The sequence below is a fragment of the Nicotiana sylvestris genome, chromosome 3 (genome assembly GCF_000393655.2).
Source record: "Nicotiana sylvestris chromosome 3, ASM39365v2, whole genome shotgun sequence".
In the NCBI taxonomy this organism is placed as follows: Eukaryota; Viridiplantae; Streptophyta; class Magnoliopsida; order Solanales; family Solanaceae; genus Nicotiana; species Nicotiana sylvestris.
The window spans coordinates 213,377,041-213,396,945 of record NC_091059.1 but is presented as its reverse complement, the minus strand read 5'-3'; the positions used below and the strand labels follow the sequence as shown (position 1 = coordinate 213,396,945).

General features: G+C 38.7%; 2 protein-coding genes across 4 annotated transcripts; one reads left to right on the top strand and one right to left on the bottom strand.

Annotated features, from left to right (window-relative positions):
* Positions 1-1,711: 1,711 nt before the first annotated feature.
* On the bottom strand, positions 1,712-7,183 carry LOC104224181 (nuclear pore complex protein NUP96). Of its 3 annotated transcripts, XR_011406346.1 has the most exons (6): positions 4,518-7,183; positions 4,095-4,218; positions 3,468-3,616; positions 3,167-3,239; positions 2,888-2,985; positions 1,712-2,307 (listed from the first exon to the last, which is right to left on the bottom strand). XR_011406346.1 is itself a non-coding variant. In XM_009775767.2 (5 exons), exons 1-5 carry the CDS (start codon positions 7,062-7,064, stop codon positions 2,112-2,114), a joined length of 3,114 nt encoding a protein of 1,037 aa, XP_009774069.1. In that variant the 5' UTR covers positions 7,065-7,183; the 3' UTR covers positions 1,712-2,111. The 3 variants fall into 3 exon arrangements, 1 of the variants encoding a protein (XP_009774069.1); XM_009775767.2 differs by lacking the exon at positions 3,167-3,239; XR_710303.2 differs by lacking the exon at positions 1,712-2,307 and having other exon boundaries at positions 2,895-2,985; positions 3,135-3,239.
* A 7,475-nt stretch (positions 7,184-14,658) lies between these two features.
* On the top strand, positions 14,659-16,270 carry LOC138888652 (uncharacterized). Its single transcript, XM_070170554.1, has 3 exons — positions 14,659-14,857; positions 14,949-15,645; positions 15,931-16,270. The coding sequence occupies exons 1-3, from the start codon at positions 14,659-14,661 to the stop codon at positions 16,268-16,270; spliced, it is 1,236 nt and encodes a 411-aa protein (XP_070026655.1).
* Positions 16,271-19,905: the final 3,635 nt, after the last annotated feature.

Here is a 19,905-nt window from a genome sequence, read left to right as displayed (position 1 = left end):
CAGATAAAATTTATTACATTCGAATATTAAAAATTAAAATTACACCAACATATTTTCGTAAAGAAATCAATTCAAATCATTAGATCTTGTTAAATAGTGGATTGAATTTAAATTCGGTTTTCTTTTTTTTTTGGCCATGAATTAGAGCTTTATGTAGCTGCTATATATGTATTTCCGATAATAATATCTTCTTAAAAGATTTACTACTTTTTGAATTGTGACTGAATAGAATTTATTTGAGTTATATAAAATTATAAAATAAACGTTAGAGATTTTTTTAACATAATAAATATTGTTCTCATTTAGCTAGCTCAATAAATAAAGATATCATATACCATACAAGTTTTTCAGATGCTTTATTTGTGATTTAAAAAGGACTTATATAAAAATTTGTAAATTAAATCTGTTGGTCTTCTAAAAATTTAGGATGAAAGTTGACATTATACCTCCTAAAAATTTATAGTGACAATATAAAGTTTAAAAAATAACTAATGTTGAATAATATTTTACTACAACTAACTTAATTTAAAAAGATAATATAGCGAGACATTGTCACCTATAAGACTGAATAACCGAATGCAAGAAAGAAAAAAAAACGACAACTCATTTATAATATATTTGGTCATCTACTATTTCATCTTTATTGCTTCAAATTCATATTAATATCAATTTGACTCTTAATCTTGTATCATAAATTGACTTTTTAATTTCTTTCATCATTAATGCTCTTTCTACAAAAATTAATTTTTATACCTTAAAGAGTTGTTAACGTGACAAATACACTTACTTATATAATGAATTTTCAAAAATATTAACTTGAACTCTTTTGCATTAGTTAATTAAAAATCTTAATTATTTATTTTCGACATTAAAGAAAATAAATTAACTTTTATTATCAAATTCTTAATATTAGTTCATCCCAATTTTAAAATTTAACTATAATTAGAACTTTGTTGAATAGAATTTTTGATTTCAAATAGTTAAAAACCATTAGTATGTCAATTTTGATTCGTTTTAGTGCTTCCAAAATCATTGTTCATTAGTATGTCAATATTGATTCGTTTTTTGTGCTTCTAGAATTATTGTGCTTTTTTACTTCTAGAAAATATTACGAATAATTTCTAAAGTTTTGAATAATAAGAAAATCTTATAGTTTAATATAGTTTTAAAGCTTTAATATTAATAGCGTCAAATAAGGATATACATATAAAGTAAAAAGGTTAATAATTTAAAGTGCTAAATATTAGGATTTGTTATCTAGTTTAATAAGGAAAGATTTAATAAAACAAATTTTAGTTGATTTTAAAGTCCTAAAATTTAGGAAAGCAACTTAAAATTACAAATTTATCCAATGTAAAATCTTTTTTTAAAGGGTAAAAAAGGCGAACGACATTTCGCTAAGGGCCTTCGTATTTTTAATATAGTATATATATATATATATATATTCTTTTTCTTCTCTCAATTATGGGACTTAAGTTTATTTATTTTATTTTATGAAACGTAATACTGGGTATATTGTTGTTGTATCATACAACTTGTATGGAACGTAAATTGAAAAATGGTACGGGGACAATTTCTTTACCGAAAAATACATCCAACTTTATTTTATTTATGGTTGTAAATTTTCTCAATTTTTAGTCGTGAGAAATTCTTCTAATAAGGTAAATAATATTATTAATGTTAGAAACTAAATTCTTGCATACAAATAGTATAACAAAAAAGAAGATAACCTGCATATGATTCAATACGAAATACAATCAATTTTCTATACAATTCAAAACCTCATAATGCACCAAAAGAACAGAAATAAGCAGCTATTCTTCACATGAACAAAGTCATTCTTTATCCCATACAAAAGATCTCCTGTTTCTCTATTTTCGTAAATCACACTTAGTGCTGAGGGAAAAATATTTCACGTACACCACAAGTGTGCCTAACTAGACGGCAATGCAAAAGGATTTTACCCACGTAACATGGATGATATTTTCCTCTTCCCCAAAACACATTTCTTGGCGTCCTAGCTATTACTACATTAATGTTCACACTTTTCACGGCGTATAAACATACAAAATTTTGCTGTTAAACTAGAGAGATGGGTCTCGACATAAGGGCTATGACGCCACCTCCGAAAGGTAAGATGTAAAAAGAGACACAGCATCCTGCAAATGGTATGCACGGGTAACTTCAGGTATGGGTGCCTTGAATATGGTATCATAGCAGCTTAGCTGAACCTCATTTTCTGAACTTCCACCGCTATCAGAAAGCAGCAAATTGCATATCTCCTCAGCCATCTTCGAATAAACCACCCTAGAGACAATATACATTCATTAGTTCAATCTTCTTACTATAGGAGCTCTGGCCTACACTAAATGGACTTAAAAGCATTCGAGGATCATGCCAAGTTTAATTGCTTTCTGGGATACTTTACTTCAACATAAAGCTCTACTAAATTAATCATACGTGAGAAATCAAACATTAAAAATGAGAAAGCAAGGTTTATGGGTTCAATGAGCTGGTGGGGGGGGGGGTGTGGCTCTAGCAGAAAACAGTCAACTGCCAGCCTCATGTTTCAGTATCTTTTGTGGCGATGGTGCCCTGGCCAGCTTGCTCGCACCTTAACTATTCCACCGGGTACGGGGGGCCTCCAGCAGAAAACAGTCAACTGCCAGCCTCATGTTTCAGTATCTTTTGTGGCGATGGTGCCCTAACCAGCTTAATCGCACCTTAACTATTCCACCGGGTACGTTCTACCTCCTACCACTCCTACCAACACAAGTACCATGTAACTCTACCTACTAAGGCTTAGGCAGATGGAAAGAAATCATCGTATGTTTTTGCCTCCATTGAAATTTGAACATAAGACTATTAATAATTCAATATTAAGTACCTTGCTTCAACAGGCAATCTGCTAGTCCAAACAGCCAAAGAGTTGTTTAAGCGACTGATGAAGTCTGCACAATCACTGTTTTTGTTTTCCAGAGAGCCCTGTCAATAAAAATGTGTTTTGTCAATCTCCTAAAATGTTTTCGAATAACTAGGAGATATATCCATAAGGCTTCAACCTATAATCGTACACAGATATTCACTCTACTTCCTATTACTATGCAGTAATAAGACAGTCATTCAATTCCTACATGAACTGTGCATCTACAAGTTGATCACTGACCAAGCTGCAGAGATAAAATCTCATTTCCAGTCCAGTTTTCCAGTCATTAAGTACATAGGCTTCCCACATCCACCTGAAAAGAGCATTTTGTTCCAAGATGTATGTCACCTCCCAATTGTAATAGTACCAGGGGGGAGGTCAAAACTTTCAGCGCAACTATGGATGCAAAAATGTCATTCGTCCGCATTTATACATGCAACCATCAAATAAAGCAAATTTTGATCTAACAAGGTTAACAGCTCCGATCCACTTGAGAAAAGGATTCAAACACATGTAACTAGATAACAGAGAAATTTCATACCTCTTGATTCATAGTGTCATTGTCCTCCTGCAAAGAACTTCTCAACAAATAAAAAGTTACATATATTCCAGCCCCCAGATCCCAATCTTCAATTTCTGACTTGTGGTCCTCCATGGAAGCTGCTAGCCTCCATATTTCAGAGTGTTCTTCTGTGAATTAACAATATTTGAGTAATTTAGTACCAGAACAACTTTTGAGTAAAAAGATAAAGCTGTAGAACAAGCCCCAAAATCAAATAGGTGATGCATATCAGAGTATATGAGCACATAACAAATTACATGATGAGACATTTAGACTTGATGATGACCCAGATGGCCATTAGAAGACAAGTCTTACGGCGTTTTATTAATTCTGTTCTAAATTATTAAACAAGGTTCATGTAAGAAAAAGATTGAAGATAGAAGAAAAAAAGGGAAGGGCAAACAACGGGAAAAAAGCATCCTTCTGGAACTGAACTTACTGTATTGCAAGTGGTAAAGCTATATAACTTTTGGGAATAAAAGAAGAGATATATTAAACACAGATGTCTCTAGGTACATATTCTGATAATGAATAGTAAGATATAAAGATGAATCTAAACGATCAAAAAAGATATATAGATGAATCTAGAGATAAGCAACCGTGTACCTGATAGGAAAAGAGAATGAGCAACTGAAGTCATAAAAATGGTATGCGCTTTCTGCCACTTTCCGCATTCCAAAAAGTGTTCTAGAGCTTTGGAGAATTCAGAGTAGTAATTAAAATATGTTGCCTGCAATAGAGTAAGCCAGGGGTGAAAAATAAGATGCAAGCAGAAGAGTGATTCCACACAAGTGGCAATCAACTGCAGGCAAAGCACTAATTTGACAAAAAAGCACTAGCATTCAACAAAAGAAATTTCAAAGTACACGCTGGAAATTGCTCTCCTTTCAGCATAATGTTAAACCATCTTATCAGAAACAGCAAGCAATAATATCTCGGTGACATAGATTAGCTTTGATTTGCCATAAAGTGGAAACAAGAAGCATGGATCAACATAAAACTGAAATCAAAGTAAGGCCACTGACTCACCAAAGCCTCGTTCAACCATTCTGATGGAATACCTAGATCCTCAATAAACTGCCGCTGTAAGTACTGAGAACTCCAAGTTTCACAGTACTGAAAGAGTATTTCCCTTATAAGAGCAGCTTGCAAATAAGGACAATCTTCACGGTGAGGCATGTGAAGCGCCACATAGACAGCCCAATGACATTGACCAAGACACAGCAGCTGAGAAATGAAACTAATGTCTAGGACATGAAGATCGTTAGAACTGAAGGCACCAATGGCTTCTAAAACAGCTCGTTGATGCCAGATCATGTGGTAGTCAAGGGGGTCATTTGTTGAAGCAAAGGCACTGAACATCGTCTTTAGAGCACTGAAATCAATTTCTTGATTGGCATGAAGAAGCATAAGATAATAACCAAGGTCAAAATGTTTCACTACATGCCAATTCAAAGACACTTCTACAGGTCCTTCATCAATATAAACTGGAACTGGAGATGGAGCTTTTCCTTCATTGAGAAGCCGCTGATATGTGCGGAATAAAACAGGCAATTCAGTTTCTGGTGGAAGCTGATACCACATCAACAACCCCAGAAACCGTTTCCAGTCAATGTCTACATCATGCAGAGCTCTATGAATGTTTCCAGCAACCAACTCAAGAACCCTAATCCTCTCTGTCTCAACAAAATTGAAGTCCAATCCATTTACTCTCCAAAGATCAAGCTGCCTAACAACATCAGAACGATTAACCATCGAACCACCAGCTTGGCTAAGAAGACATGCAAGTCGCACATCTCCTCTAGAGGCAGCCAGTTCCACAGCAGCATCCAGCTGCCGACCAGTTAGAAGTAAGAACATATGTTGTAGATCGCTTGAATCGTTCAAAGAGCTTACTTCTTCCTGCACCCTGTGACAAACACTCTCTTGCAACCAATAGCTGAATTCTGCTCTCCTTATCACTGGAAGTGCTTCTGGATCAACATCTGAAACAGTTTCTCTCGTATCAGGTATCATGTCTTCCTCATCCTCATCTTCTAGAGACTTTGATTTCCCACTCAATTGTCTGGATGAAAAAAGCACTTTTATTAATTCCCAAATCATTGCTTGGTGCATCAGAAGAACACGGGATGCTGAAGATAATCCAGGAACCTCCAACTGCCTCTCAACAATACCAATATAACTCCGACATACATCTGAAAGCATTAGGCGATCACACACAACTCTTTGTAGCTTTAACGTGAAGGCTCCCTCCCCAAACTCTTTGGTTTCATGACTAATTTCCTTGTGAAGGAGGAGGGGTGAATCAAAGCACAAATCAACAAGTTCCTCCTTAAACTTTTTATTGTCATCTCTAGCTACTTGGTCAAATGCGACCTTCTCCAAATTGATTATCGAGGACAAACTTTGACTGTCTTTACTACCAACTGGCGCGCCAGAATGGATAAGAACACCATTAGGCCCCCAGCCAACTCCAAATGATCTACGCATGAACAATCCTGCATCAACAACATTATGAGAGTGGCTTCCACTTATAGGTGTTTGCTGCCCGATATCCAGCTTGAAACCTTCAACCTTTGTTGTCTTTAGAAGCACACCCTTATTTTGTTGGGTCAGCAAAATGGACCCTGGTGAGTCCGAGCCAAAACTACCATGTTTGTATTCGATCAAAGCCAATGGAGTCTTGCGGGTCAAAGGTGGACTAATTCTCGGGTATTTATGCTGGAAAGGGGATTTTGAAGATTCTTTGCTGAATTGTGGTTTTCTATCAGAAGGCCCGCCATGATAATCATCTACATCCTCCTCTTCTGCTGGAAACATCAGCATTCTCATTTCTCTCATCTTCATAGGATCTAACCCAAGATGAGCAGGAAGAGAATGTGAAAGATCAGTTGTATTGACTAAGGTGGTTTCTTCATCAATGTAGGAAACGTCTCCTCCATTCATATCCTCTGGGTCTTGAACTTCTGGAGACACATCATCCATTATCATATCTTCTTCATCATCATCCATCAAACCAAATCTGCTGAAATGCTGAACGGAGAATTTCCATTCTCCATTTGATGGATTAAACGAGATAAAACGTGCTCCTTGCCTCTCAGTTCTACATCTCAACTTCTCCACCATTTCTCTAGAAGAATCCACATCACAATTTTTCGAGGATCGTATTTTCAGTAGCAAAGTTACTTCAGCAGGCTTGTTAAGTCCCTCGCCAACTGGAGGCTTGTCATTTTCATCTTCATATACAACCACCTCGTGCCTGCCAAACGTCACAATCCGATCCAAATCCAACCCTCTAACATCTGTTTCCCCAAAAAACTTGACAAATCCATATCCAAACCTCCCAACAGTAAAATCTTGAACACTGCTGCAATACCCTGGGCTAATAAGCTCCCTAATAGCCAATTCACTCAAGCAAGGCTCAGTAAAATAATCAGTAGATCGCAAGGTAGGTAAAACAGCTTCATTCTCGCCGAAAATCTGATCTAAAGCTACGCCGTCAAGAGATACTTTTCTTCTTTTACATTGAGATTGAGAAACAATAAGTTGGTCATGAGTCCCTAAATCAACTTCCATTACTATGTTACTTCTTTCACTCCGTTTCAAGTTTCGTTGCAAGTGTCTTGATAATCAAATCCAGGCAAGGGCGGCTCTAGGGTAAGGTAAGGCAACCTTAGACCCCCAAACATTTAAGGCCCAAAATATAAGAAGCACTACTGTTAATATATATTTCATAATTTATATTTATATAATTATTAATAAAACCTTTCAAATTTTAATAATTTTTAATATTTGGTAGATATAAGATTGAGGGAGTTAATTTGATAAATTTTTGAAAGAATTATAAGAAAATACACATGACGTCATACCATAACAAAAAATGACACATGTTTTTAAGTTCTACCCAACCTAGCCCATATTGTGCATATTTTGAAAACACTAGCTCTTGCAAATTCAAAATTTGTGTTCTTACAACCATTGTTTCTAAAAGTTATGGAATTAAATCTGTGTTCTCACAACTATTGCTTTCACTTTCTCTTCTTCTCACATCTTTTACATATGCTTCGGAGGGCCGTCCGCCATTACTGCTTCTTCCCCTATGTCACCTGGTTGCAATGTAAAAAAATTAAAGAGTAGAAGTCCACCATTGAAGGCTATTCAAAGTTTGCTTTCGAAAATATAATTTTTTTAGTTTGTTAGTTGTGTGGATTGAGTGTTGTTCCAATTGATTGAAAATATCAAAATGAGTTCAAAATTTAAATTTGAAGTGATTTGGAGTAGATTTGAGCAAGATTTGAGTTAAATTTCAGAAAAGACGCGAGGAAGAAGACGAAATTAGTTTTTGTATAATTATATATAATCTTGTATAATAGTGTATATGAATGTATAAACACATCTTATACACTTTTATACACCTTTAAACAAGCGTATGTAGATGAACTTCTTCCACGATTTTAAGTTGCAATTCTTGTTCAAAACCAGTCCAAATCTCTATTAAATGACTTTAATTTTATATATAACCTCCTTATACTATTTATAACAAGTTTAAATAACGTTCACTCCAAATTTCTCACAAAATCAAATTCGAAATTTAAGCTCACATATTTAAGCTTGTTAAAAATCTAATTTTCACCACCCAAATGGATTTGGTTTGTTGAACTAATATTTGAGTCACGGTTACTGATTCGAAAATTAACTTAAAAACTTGAGCAATCTTTTCTAAAAATTAAATAGTAATTTTGAGAACCTATTTGAGTTGGATGTTGAATCTTAACCTATTATTTTAGGGCTAGTTGGTTGTAAATTGAAATATGGGCTATAAAATTTAAAAGTAGGGAGCCAAGTTGTTCTTATGTGAAATTTTTCCTAAATTTTTCTCACTAAATTAAATAATATATTTACCTTCTCATAAATTTTATTTTTCTTCCTTTATGTATAGTCTTTTTTCATGGTTCTCACGATTTTCCTTTCTAATTTTAACTCAAATTCTCTAAATTAATTATTCCTTTTTGTCACATTTGATTGATCCACACACCAGAAAGCAAGTTCTTTTGTATCTCCTCTTTTTTAACTAAGAAATCTCCGAGACAAATGTCGCAAGGTTTAAAACACGATGAATAATGGGCTCACCCTGTACCATTTTCACTTAAGGGAAGAATTCAATACTATATGAAGTGCGCCTAACTCATACATCATGAGTTGCGCTCTCACCATTAGATCAAAGTCATGTAGTTTTTTTTGTGTCTCAATATTATATGGATTTTATAAAATAAGTTTCAGGGTCTTTTTAATATATTTTGGTTTTAGGCCACCAGTTCTGTTGAGCTACCCCTCATTGACGATCAACAATTATTTACAGACTATTGCCCCATCATGAACGTACTGTTCAACCAACTTCATTCATATTTGGTAATTGAATGACACGCTCAATGTCATTAATGTTCTTGTCATTGTTGCCCTATCTTAAGTGAAACTCTATAAATTTGATTGAAATATTAGGGGTGGACAAATGGCTCTAGTAAGAGACTAGTAAAGCCTTGATTTAGATCCCCAAAATTTTTAATAATGGATTTTACAATTTTATTTCAAATTAGACAATATTAATGTTTGTAGAAAAAATAAAAAAGTACAAAAAAAATTGTAAAAAAAGAAAGAAAGGTGACCCGTGGAGGGTACGTGATGCCTCAGAGGGTAAAGTGAGAACTTAGAAACTTAAGGAGCCTACGGCGCAGTAAAAATGGCTTAGAGCCTGTTTAGCCAAACTGCCAAAAACTACTTATTTTGAAAAATAATTTTGTTGGAATGTGTTTGATCAATTCATTTGAGTAGTGATTTTTGCAAGCTCATTATGTTTGACCAATTTTTTTAAAAAGTACTTTTAATTTTCAAATTACGAAAAATGATAGTATAGGTTGAGTTTGCAATTAGTATTATTCAAAAAAATATTTATTATAAAAGAATTCAATTAAAATATAAAACATAAAAAAAATATAAATTAAAAATTTCAATCAATATAAAATATAGTTGTTCGAAAGCGATAGTATTGAGTATTTGGTATTATTTATTATTGATATGATAAATTAGATATATTAAAATACATCATTCAATATAAATTTAAAATCTTACATACAATTCTTGCGAGAGCTGGAGAAGCGTCTACGGGTAAAGCACCGTATCCATATAACTGCTTGCCACCTACGCTCCGTCATCCATTCAAAGTTTAGGAACCTAGGTAATAGTATCCCGATCAAAGAGCTGATGAAGGGGATGAGTGGAACAGGGAGTTTACTGGACGCGGTTCAACTATCGGAGACTCTTGGAACAGCTGGAGTAAGAAGTCCCCAAGTGAGCATCTTATGGGGGGCCGTCAAGCACATATCATTCAATATAAATTTAAAATCTACTCTTAGGATTCGAGAAAGAGAATAAAAATATGATTGAAATAAAAAGAAAAAGAAAAAAGGTATAGTAGAAATAAAAAGAAAAATAAAAGTATTAATTAATGAGAGATAATTTAAAAAATATAAATTTATTGCAAGGTTATTTTTGTATTGGATAAATTAATTTTCTGCTTCTGCTTCTACTTCTTGGAAGAAGCTAAAATTTATAGCTTCTTCCCAAAAGTAGAAAAACTACTTTCGTTACTGCTCAAAAGTACTTTTTCATCTTGGCCAAATACCTTAAATTATTTTTTAAACAAAAGAATATTGTGTTGTTCTTTTACTTGTTACACTTCTTTTTATTTATTTATTTTATTCTTTCAAATTTTAATGTTTTGTTCTCGTTTCTAAGCAGTTAGCACAAGCTTAACGTGCTTGCATTAGATGCTCCCAAGTTCAACTTGTAGCGGGGGCCTCTTTTTTTGGTTTGGGGGGAGGGGGGAGGTTGACAGCCTTTCGATTCACGAACAAAGTGTAACGACCTGACTGGTCGTTTGCTTTCTAAAACCTCGTTCCACTAAATAATGATTCCCGTACATGTTTTTACTGATTTATGACTTGCGAGGATGGTTGGTTCGGGATTTGGAAGAGTTTTGGTTGAAATCGAAACACTTGGTTCCTTAGGGTTGGCTTAAAAGGTCAAGTTTGACTTTGGTCAACATATTGAGTAAATGACCTCGGAATCGAGATTTGACGGTTCCAATAGGTTCGTATGATGATTTCGGACTTGGGCGTATGTTCGGATTGTGTTTTGGATGACCCGGGACCGTTTTAGCGCATAATAGTGAAAGTTGGTTCTTGATTTTAGAAGTTCTTTAAATTTGGTTTAGAGCGGGTTTTGATAATATCGAGGTCCGAACGGGATTTCGAGATCGGAAATAGTTCCATAATGTCATTTAAGACTTGCACGCAAAATTTGGTGTCAATCCGAGCAATATAAATATATTTCGGCACATTGGAAATAAATTGAAGAACTTGAAGTTCATATGTTTAATTCAATTGGTTTTAGGGTGTGATTCTTAGTTTTAATGTTGTTTCAGGTGTTCCGAGGGTTCGAGCGATTCCATTTTATCATTCCAAACTTATGGGTATGTTCGGGCTGGGCGTCAATGGGACGAGGCTCGGACTAAGTTGAAAAATTTGAGCAAGAGCTGAAGCCCCAGCTTCTATCATAACCGCACTTGCGGTTGGTCAGCCGTAGGTGCGAGCTCGCAGGTGCGGGTCTTGACTCGCAAATGCGGCCAAGGGTGGGTAGCCCAGAACCGCAGATGCGGCCCCTCCTCCGCAGAAGTGGAATCGCAAATGTGGTGGGCCTTCCGCAAAAGCGGCCCCAGCCGGCCTAGTGAATTCCGCAGAAGCGGACCATTGTCCGCAGATTCGAGGGCGCATGTGCAGCCCATGATCGCATGTGCGGAAATCGCTGAAGGCAGTGGCCTTCATTTAATACGTACCTTAGACGTTTTTGACTCATTTCACTCCATTGTTGGGCGATTTTAGAGCTTCTTGAGAGGGGTTTTTCACCAAGCTTTTGGAGGTAAGTAATTCCTACTATATGTGAGTTAAATACTTATATTTTGGGTAGATTAACATGTAAAGATTAGTGAACATCATGGGATTAGAGGAAAACCTATCGTTTGACAAGAATGAGATTTTTACCACGAAAATTACCACAAAACTTAGTAATAATCATATATCTATGTTCCTTAGGTTATGGGTAACAACTCTCTTCGAAAATTTTCGGAATCTGGGCCCGGGGGTGAATTTTTGGAATCTTGCCTTTCAGGTTAGGTAATCACTTTAATAGCTAGAATATGAACTTGTGAGCTTATAATGATTGGTTTTTACACTATTTGAATAGTTTCGGATTATTCGGCTCCGGTTTGAGGGTTTGAGCGCATTCTTGAGTTGGAAGTAGGCTCGAAATGAAGTAAGTCTTTTTTCTAACCTTGTAAGAGGGAAAAAGCATGGTGTAGATGAATTTAATATATATGTGGTTATTTGTGGGGGCTACGTATGTACGAAGTGACGAGAGTCCGTACGTAGCTACTATTTTTGTTATGTTCGGATAGTTTAAGGTTTACACCATGCTTTGTGGACACTGTTATTTGATTATATGTGCTAATTGTTATGAAAGGAATTAAGTTGAGGAAATTCTAAGTATTTAAAGGCTTCAAGTTGAATTGTCTTCAATTTTGAAAAAGAATCAAGGAAAGGTTATGATTTAAATGATAAAATTATGTTTGACTGCGTCGCAAGTATGATTCGCGAGCGGGGTTATGTTTTTACCGCATCGCATGCATAATTCGCGAGCGGGGTGAGTAGATGCATCTATGGTTCACGCTGTTTGACCCTCGGCAGTGCATGGTTTACTTTTATGTTGGATCGGGCCGAACGTCCTCTGTGGTATTTGTGTGTGATAATAGAATTTGAACTCTTTATAGTTGTATGATTGTTATTGAAGGGTCACTTGTTTTAAGGTTTTTCAGTTATTATTCTTGTTTGAACTTGTTGTTATCTACATATATTATGATTTAAGAATTGGAATTTCATAATATTATATTGTTGGCCCTAGTAAATGTCAGAGTCGACCCCTCGTTGCTACTTCTTCGAGGTTAGACGAGATACTTACTAGGTACATATTTTTATGTACTTACGCTACACTTCTGTACTTGATTGTACATGATTTGAGACAGGTGCATCTGGCCATCAGTCCGACACGTAGACTCAACTCCCCAGCTTGAGACTTCCCGGTGAGCTGCCCTTTTCAGCCGTTCTGCAGTAGCTGGAGTCTCCCTTATGTCTTTATTTTTCCTGTCTATTCCTTTCTAGACAGTAGGATAGTTTCGTTTTGTATATTCTACTAGATTGCCCACATACTTGTGACACCAGGTCTTGGCACACACACTAGTAGACTTATGATTTTGGTTTACTTACATGAATGCAAATTCGTATTTATTGCTTCCAGTTATTTATGCTTAAATTTTAAACTCCTAAATTTTTATCGAATAAGGAGAAGTCATCACTTTCTAATTATTTAAACGAAAATTTACGAGTTGATTAGTCTTGGCTTGCCTAACAATAGTGTTGGGCGCTATTATGGAATTTGGGTCGTGACAACATGGTACCAGAGCACAAGGTTTATGTAGATCTCACAAGTTATGGGCAAACCTGGTAGAGTCTTGCGGATCGGTACAGAGACGTCTGTACTTATCTTCGAGAGGTTATAGGATGTTAGGAAACTACTCTTTATTCATCTTTTATCGTGCAGTTGATGGTATACTAAACTTCCTTCTTCTATTCTCTTCGAGAGGTTATAGGGTGAGGACACGTACGGCGGATGTTCCAGACCTGGGAGGAGCTGTTCCCCCCGTTGCTAGAGGCGGAAACAGAGGCCGGGGGAGGGAACCGGCCCGAGGTAGGGGATGAGGGCATCCCAGAGCTGCCCCAGTAGCACCACCAACGAATCCAGTAGAGGATCCTGTCATCGAGGAATAGGGCGAAGTGCCTGTTCTAGAGCCAGCCCCGGTAGACTTCATGACAAAACCGGGCTTGCAAGAGGTCATGGGTCGTATGCTGCGATTTATGGATGTTATGACTTAGGCTGGTTTATTTCCAGCAGACCCAGTCATATCTCAGGCAGGAGGGGAGCACAGACCCCTACTGCTCAGGCTCCTGGGCACGCAGCTACCGTATATTAGACTTCAGGTACATTACCCATGGGTAGTGCCCAGCCAGTTGCCACAATAGTACTTGAGCCTAGACCAACTGCAGACGGCGATCCGCAGAAGCTACTAGATAGATGGACTAGGCTACACCATCCTATCTTCGGGGGTGAGTGGCATGAGGACCCCAGGACTTTATTGATCGGTGCAGGGACAGACTGCACAACATGAGGATATTGGAGTCCGTGGAGTAGATTTCACTGCCTTCCAGTTAGAGGGCAGGGGCCCGTAGATGATGGCAGTCTTACCTTCTTGGCATACTAGCAGGTTCTACTCCCATGACTTGGGATCAGTGGTACACAACTTCTGTTGGACAAGTATATTCCATCCTCTCAGAGGGAAGAGTTGCGGTGTCAGTTTGAGCAGCTCGATCAGGTTCAGTTGTCTATGACCAATTATGAGGCGAGATTTTCTGAGTTGTCTCGCCATGTACTTATGATACTTCCTATGGATGCAGAGAGAGTGTAAAGATTTGTTGCAGGGTTGCACCCCGGTATTCGGGATAGCATGGCCTGAGAGGTTGAGATGAAGCCTGATTATTAACTAGTGGTGGAGATTGCTCAGAGGATTGAGGGCTATCACCAGAGGGGTAAAGAGCAGATGCAACAGAACAAGAGGACCCAATTCTCTAGAGAGTTTAGAGGTGCCCCAACTAGGGGCAAATGTCAGTTTGGGAGGGGTCAACCCAGCAAGCCACATATCCAGCACCATTACCACCTCCTCGGGATGCTCTAGCGCGACCCTATTTTAGCTCTATGCTAGAGAGTTCTTATTGCCCACTAGTTCATCAAGGTTCTTCTAATGCCTATTTCAATGCCATGCCAGAGAGTTCATACCGCCCACCAGCCATTTAAGGTTCTTCTAGTGGGTATTCAGGCCATTACGGGTCAGGCATCGGGTCAGCAGTCTATGGTACCGAGAGGTTGTTACGAGTGTGGAGATCCAGGTCACATAAAGAGGACCTGCCCCAGACTTCGGGGCAAGGTAGTACAGCAGGGTCATCAGCCCATGATTGTAACACCAGTCGCCCGACTGCCTAGAGGTGGGGGACACGCTGGTAGAGGCCATCCTAGAGGTGGAGGCCAGGCAGGGGGAGGTCAGCCAGCTATTGTTCAACTAAGCGGAGGCCAGCCAGTCGGCGCTCCGGCTAGATTCTATGCTTTTCCGGCCAGACCAAATGCAGTGGCCTCAGATGCCCTGATCACGAGTAATATTTGTCTGTGGTAGGGATGCTTTGGTATTATTTGATCCAGGGTCAACCTATTCATATGTGTCATCTCTGTTTGCTCATTTCATAGATATCCTTCGTGAGTCTTTGGGCACTCATATTTATGCGTCCACTCATGTGGGCGATTCTCTGGTTGTGTATCGGATCTACCGGTCATGTGTGGTTACATTCTGTGGTTACGAGACTAGAGTAGACCTTATGTTACTTGATATGATCGACTTTGAGGTCATCCTGGGCATGTATTGGCTATCTCCGTATCACGCCATCCTTGATTGTCATGCCAAGATTGTTACTTTAGCGATACTAGAGTTGCCGAGATTGGAGTGGAAGGGTTCCTCCATTAGTACATCTAGTCGGGTTATCTCTTTTTTGAAGGCTCGACATTTGGTCGAGAAGGGGTGTTTGGCGTATCTAACATATGTTCGGGACACCACTGCAGGGTCTCCAATGATTGATCCAGTGCCAGTAGTCCGGGAGTTCGCTGATGTGTTTTCTTCTAACCTTCTAAGCATGCCGCCAGATCGTGACATTAATTTCTGTATTGATTTGGCTCCAGGTACCCAGCCTATATCTATCCCACCGTACCATATGGCTCCGAAAGAATTGAAGGAGTTGAAAGAGCAGCTTGAGGAGTTGTTAGCCAAGGGGTTTGTGATACCAGGTGTGTCACCTTGGGGTGCACCAATGTTATTTGTGAAGAAGAAGGATGGGACTATGCGGATATGCATTGATTACCGCCAGTTGAACAAAGTCACCATCAAGAACAAGTACCCATTGCCGCCTATTGATGATTTTTTGACCAGTTGTAGGGTGCTAGGGTGTTTTCTAAGATCGACTTAAGATCAGGGTACCATCAGTTGAAGATTTGGGACTCAGATGTTCTGAAGACTGCCTTACGTACTTGATATGGCCATTATGAGTTTCTAGTGATGTCTTTCGGCTTGACTAATGCCACAATGACATTTATGGATTTGATGAACCGGGTGTTCAGGCCTTATATTTATTCTTTTGGTTACCGTCTTCATTGATGACATCTTGATTTACTTACGCAGCCTAGGGGAGCACGAGCAGCATTTGAGAGTGGTGCTTCAGACATTGAGAGAACAAAAACTATATGCTAAGTTCTCCAAGTGTAAGTTTTGGCTAGAGTCTGTGGCATTCTTTGGGCATGTTATATCAGGAGAGGGTATTAAGATGGATCCCAAGAAGATTGAGGCAGTTCAAAGTTGGCCAAGTGCCACTTCGACGACTGAAATCAGGAGTTTCCTGGTATTAGCAGGTTATTATTATCGGTTTGTACAGGGCTTTTCATCCATTGCAGCACCTTTGACTAGATTGACCCAAAAGGGTGCTCCATTTTGTTGGTTCGATGATTATGAGGCGAGCTTTTAGAAGCTCAAGATAGCATTGACTACATCACCGGTTCTAGTATTGCCTTCTGGTTCGGGGATGTATATGGTGTATTGCGACGCTTCACGCATTGGCTTGAGTTGTGTATTGATGCAGGAGGGGTGAGTTATTGCATATGCTTCACGTCAGCTGAAGATTCATAAAAAGAATTACCCTGTGCATGATCTAGAGTTAGCCATGATTGTTCATGCTCTTAAGATCTGGAGACATTACCTTTATAGAGTGTTATGTGAAGTTTACACTGATCATCGCAACTTACAACATTTGTTCAAGCAAAGAGATCTCAGTTTGAGGCAGTGTAGATGGCTTGAGTTACTGAAGGATTATGACATCACCATTCTTTATCACACGGTCAAGTCAAATGTAGTCGTGGATGCCTTAAGTAGGAAAACAAAGAGTATGGATATCTTGGCATACATTTAAGCAGAGGAGAGGCCACTAGCTTTGGACATTTAGTCCTTGACTAACAGACTTGTGAGGTTGGACATTTTAGAGCCCAACCGAGTTCTCGTATGTGTTGTTTCCCAATCTTCATTATTGGGGCAAATCAAGGCTCGGCAGTTTGATGATCCGCATTTGGCATTTTTCAGAGAGACGATACTACAGGGTGGTGCTAAAGAGGTTTCTATTGGCGAGGATGGTGTTCTATGACTCCAGGGTCGCCTATGTGTTCCTAATGTCGATGGATTGAGGAAGAGGATTCTAGAGGAGGCACATATTTCACGATATTCTATTTATCCAGGTGCTATGAAGATGTATCGTGACCTGAGACAACATTATTGGTGGTGACGGATGAAGAAAGACATAGTGGAGTATGTAGCGAGGTGCCTAAATTGCCAGCAGGTCAAGTATGAGCACCAGAGCCAGGTGACCTACTTCAGCAGATGAGTATACCTGAGTGGAAATGGAACACATTACTATGTAATTTGTAGTTGGGTTGCCGTGGACTTTACAGAAGTTTGATACAGTTTGGGTCATTGTCAACAGGTTGACCAAGTCGGCACACTTCATTCCAGTTATGACTACCTATACTTCAGATAGGTTGGTCTAGATTTATATTCGGGAGATAGTCCGGTTGCACGGTATGCCTGTTTCCATCATATCAGATAGGGGCCCTCAGTTTACTTCGCATTTCTAGAGAGATATATAGAGTGAGTTGGGGACCCATGTAGAGCTCAACACATCATTTCATCCTCAGAGCGACGGACAGTTGGAGCAAACAGTTTAGATATTAGAGGACATGTTGAGATCATGTGTGATTGACTTTGGAGGACAGTGGGATCAGTTCTTGCCTTTGGCCGAGTTTGCTTACGACAACAGTTATCAGTCCAGCATCGATATGGATCCATTTGAGGCTTTATATGGTCGGCGATTTCGTTCTCCTATCCGGTGATTTGAGCCCGGTAAGGCTAAGTTGTACGTTACTAATTTGGTGAAGGATGCCTTGGAAAAGTTAAAGTTGATTCATGAGAGACTTTGCACAACACAGTCTAGACAAAAGAGTTATACGGATCAGAAGGTGCGAGATGTATCATTCATGGTCGACGAGAACGTTCACTTTAAAGTCTCGCCGATGAAGGGTATTATGAGATTCGGGAAGAAGGGCAAGTTGATCACTAGGTTTATAGGCCCATTTGAGGTGTTAAGACGAGTTGGGGAGGTTGCGTACGAGCTTTCGTTACCCCCCAGCCTATCAGGAGTTCATCCAGTTTTTCACGTGTCTATGTTGCAAAGGTATCACACCGACTTGTCTCATGTGCTAGACTTCAGTACTATTCACCTAGATGAGAGCTTAGATTATGAGGAGGAGCCAGTTGCCATTGTTGATAGACAGGATCGCTAGTTGAAATCCAAGAGGATTTCTGCGGTAAAGGTTCAGTGGAGGGGCCAACCAGTCGAGGAGGCGACCTGGGTGTCCGAGGAGGACATGCAGAGCAGATATCTACACTTATTTAGCACTTCAGGTATGAATCTAAACCCGTTCAAGGACGAACATTTATTTAAGAGGGGGAGAATGTAACAATTCAATTGGTCGTTTTGCGTTCTAGAACCCCGTTCCCTAAATAAGGCTTTTCGTACTTGTTTTTACTGATTTATGACTTACGGGGATGGTTGGTTTAGGATTTGAAAGAGTTTGGGTTTAAATCGGAACACTTGGTTCCTTAAGGTTGGCTTAAAAAGCCAAGTTTGACTTCGGTCAACATTTTGAGTACACGACCCCAGAATTGGGATTTGACGATTCCAATAGGTTCGTATGATTATTTCGAACTTGGGCGTAAGTTCGGATTGGGTTTTGGATGCCCCGGGAACATTTTGGCGCATAATAGTGAAAGTTGGTTCTTGAAGTTTTTTTTGGAAGTTCTTTAAATTTGGTTTAGAGCGGGTTTGGATGATCGAGGTATGAATGGGATTTCGAGATCGTAGATAGTTCCGTAATATCATTTAAGACTTGCACGCAAAATTTGGTGTCAATCCGAGTAGTATAAGTATGTTTCGGCACATTGGAAGTAAATTGAAGAACTTGAAGTTCATATGTTTGATTCAATTGGTTTTAGGGTGTGATTCTTATTTTAATGTTGTTTTGGGCGTTCTGAGGGTTCAAGCAAGTCCTTTTTATCATTCTAAACTTGTGGGTATGTTCGGGCGGGGACTCGGGGGCCACGAGCGTCAATCGGACGAGGCTCAGACTAAGTTCAAAAATTTGAGCAAGAGCTGAAGCCCCAGGTTCTTTCCTAACTGCACTTGCGGTTGGTCAGCCGCAGGTGCGAGCTCGTAGGTGCGGGCCTTGACTCACAGATGCGTCCAAGGGTGGGGTAGCCCAGACTCGCAGATGCAGCTCCTCCTCCGTAGAAGCGGAATCGCAAATGCGGTGGGCCTTCCGTAAAAGCGGCCCTAGCCGGCCCAGTGAATTCCGTAGAAGCAGACCATTGTCTGCAGATTAGAGGGCGCAGGTGTGGCCCATGACCATAGGTGCAAAAATTGCTAAAGGTAGTGGCCTTCATTTAATACGGACCTTAGACGTTTTTGACTCATTTCACTCCATTGTTGGGCGATTTTAGAGCTTCTTGAGAGGAGTTTTTCACCAAGCTTTTGGAGGTAAGTAATTCCTACTATATGGGAGTTAAATACTTATATTTTGGGTAGATTAACATGTAAAGATTAGTGAACATCATGGGATTAGAGGAAAACCTATCATTTGGCAAGAATGAGATTTTTACCACGAAAATTACCATGAAACTTAGTAATAATCATATATTTATGTTCCTTAGGTTATGGGTAACAACTCCCTTCAAATATTTTTGGAATCTGAGCATGTTGGCCCGGGGGTGAATTTTAGGAATCTTACCTTTGGGGTTGGGTAATCACTTTAATAGCTAGAATATGAACTTGTGAACCTATAATGATTGGTTTTTACACTATTTGAATAGTTTCGGATTGTTTGGCTCCGGTTTGAGAGTTTGAGTGCATTCTTGAGTTGGAAGTAGGCTCGTAACGAGGTAAGTTTCTTTTCTAACCTTGTAAAAGAGAAATTTCCCCGTAGAAGAATTTAATATATTTGTGGTTATTTGTGGGAGCTACGTATATACGAAGTGACGAGAGTCCGTACGTAGCTATTA

Bases quoted from the DNA above. Each gene is read 5' to 3' on its own strand.
- LOC104224181 (XM_009775767.2), bottom strand. From the start codon at position 7,064: ATGGAAGTTGATTTAGGGACTCATGACCAACTTATTGTTTCTCAATCT. The intron at 4,219-4,517 runs GTGAGTCAGTGG...ACTCTATTGCAG, and splicing joins AATGGTTGAACGAGGCTTTG to GCAACATATTTTAATTACTA. The intron at 2,986-3,467 runs GTATGAAATTTC...TTTTATTGACAG, and splicing joins ATGACACTATGAATCAAGAG to GGCTCTCTGGAAAACAAAAA.
- LOC138888652 (XM_070170554.1), top strand. From the start codon at position 14,659: ATGATTGTAACACCAGTCGCCCGACTGCCTAGAGGTGGGGGACACGCT. The intron at 14,858-14,948 runs GTAATATTTGTC...CTCATTTCATAG, and splicing joins CTCAGATGCCCTGATCACGA to ATATCCTTCGTGAGTCTTTG. The intron at 15,646-15,930 runs GTACCCATTGCC...TTACTTACGCAG, and splicing joins AAAGTCACCATCAAGAACAA to CCTAGGGGAGCACGAGCAGC.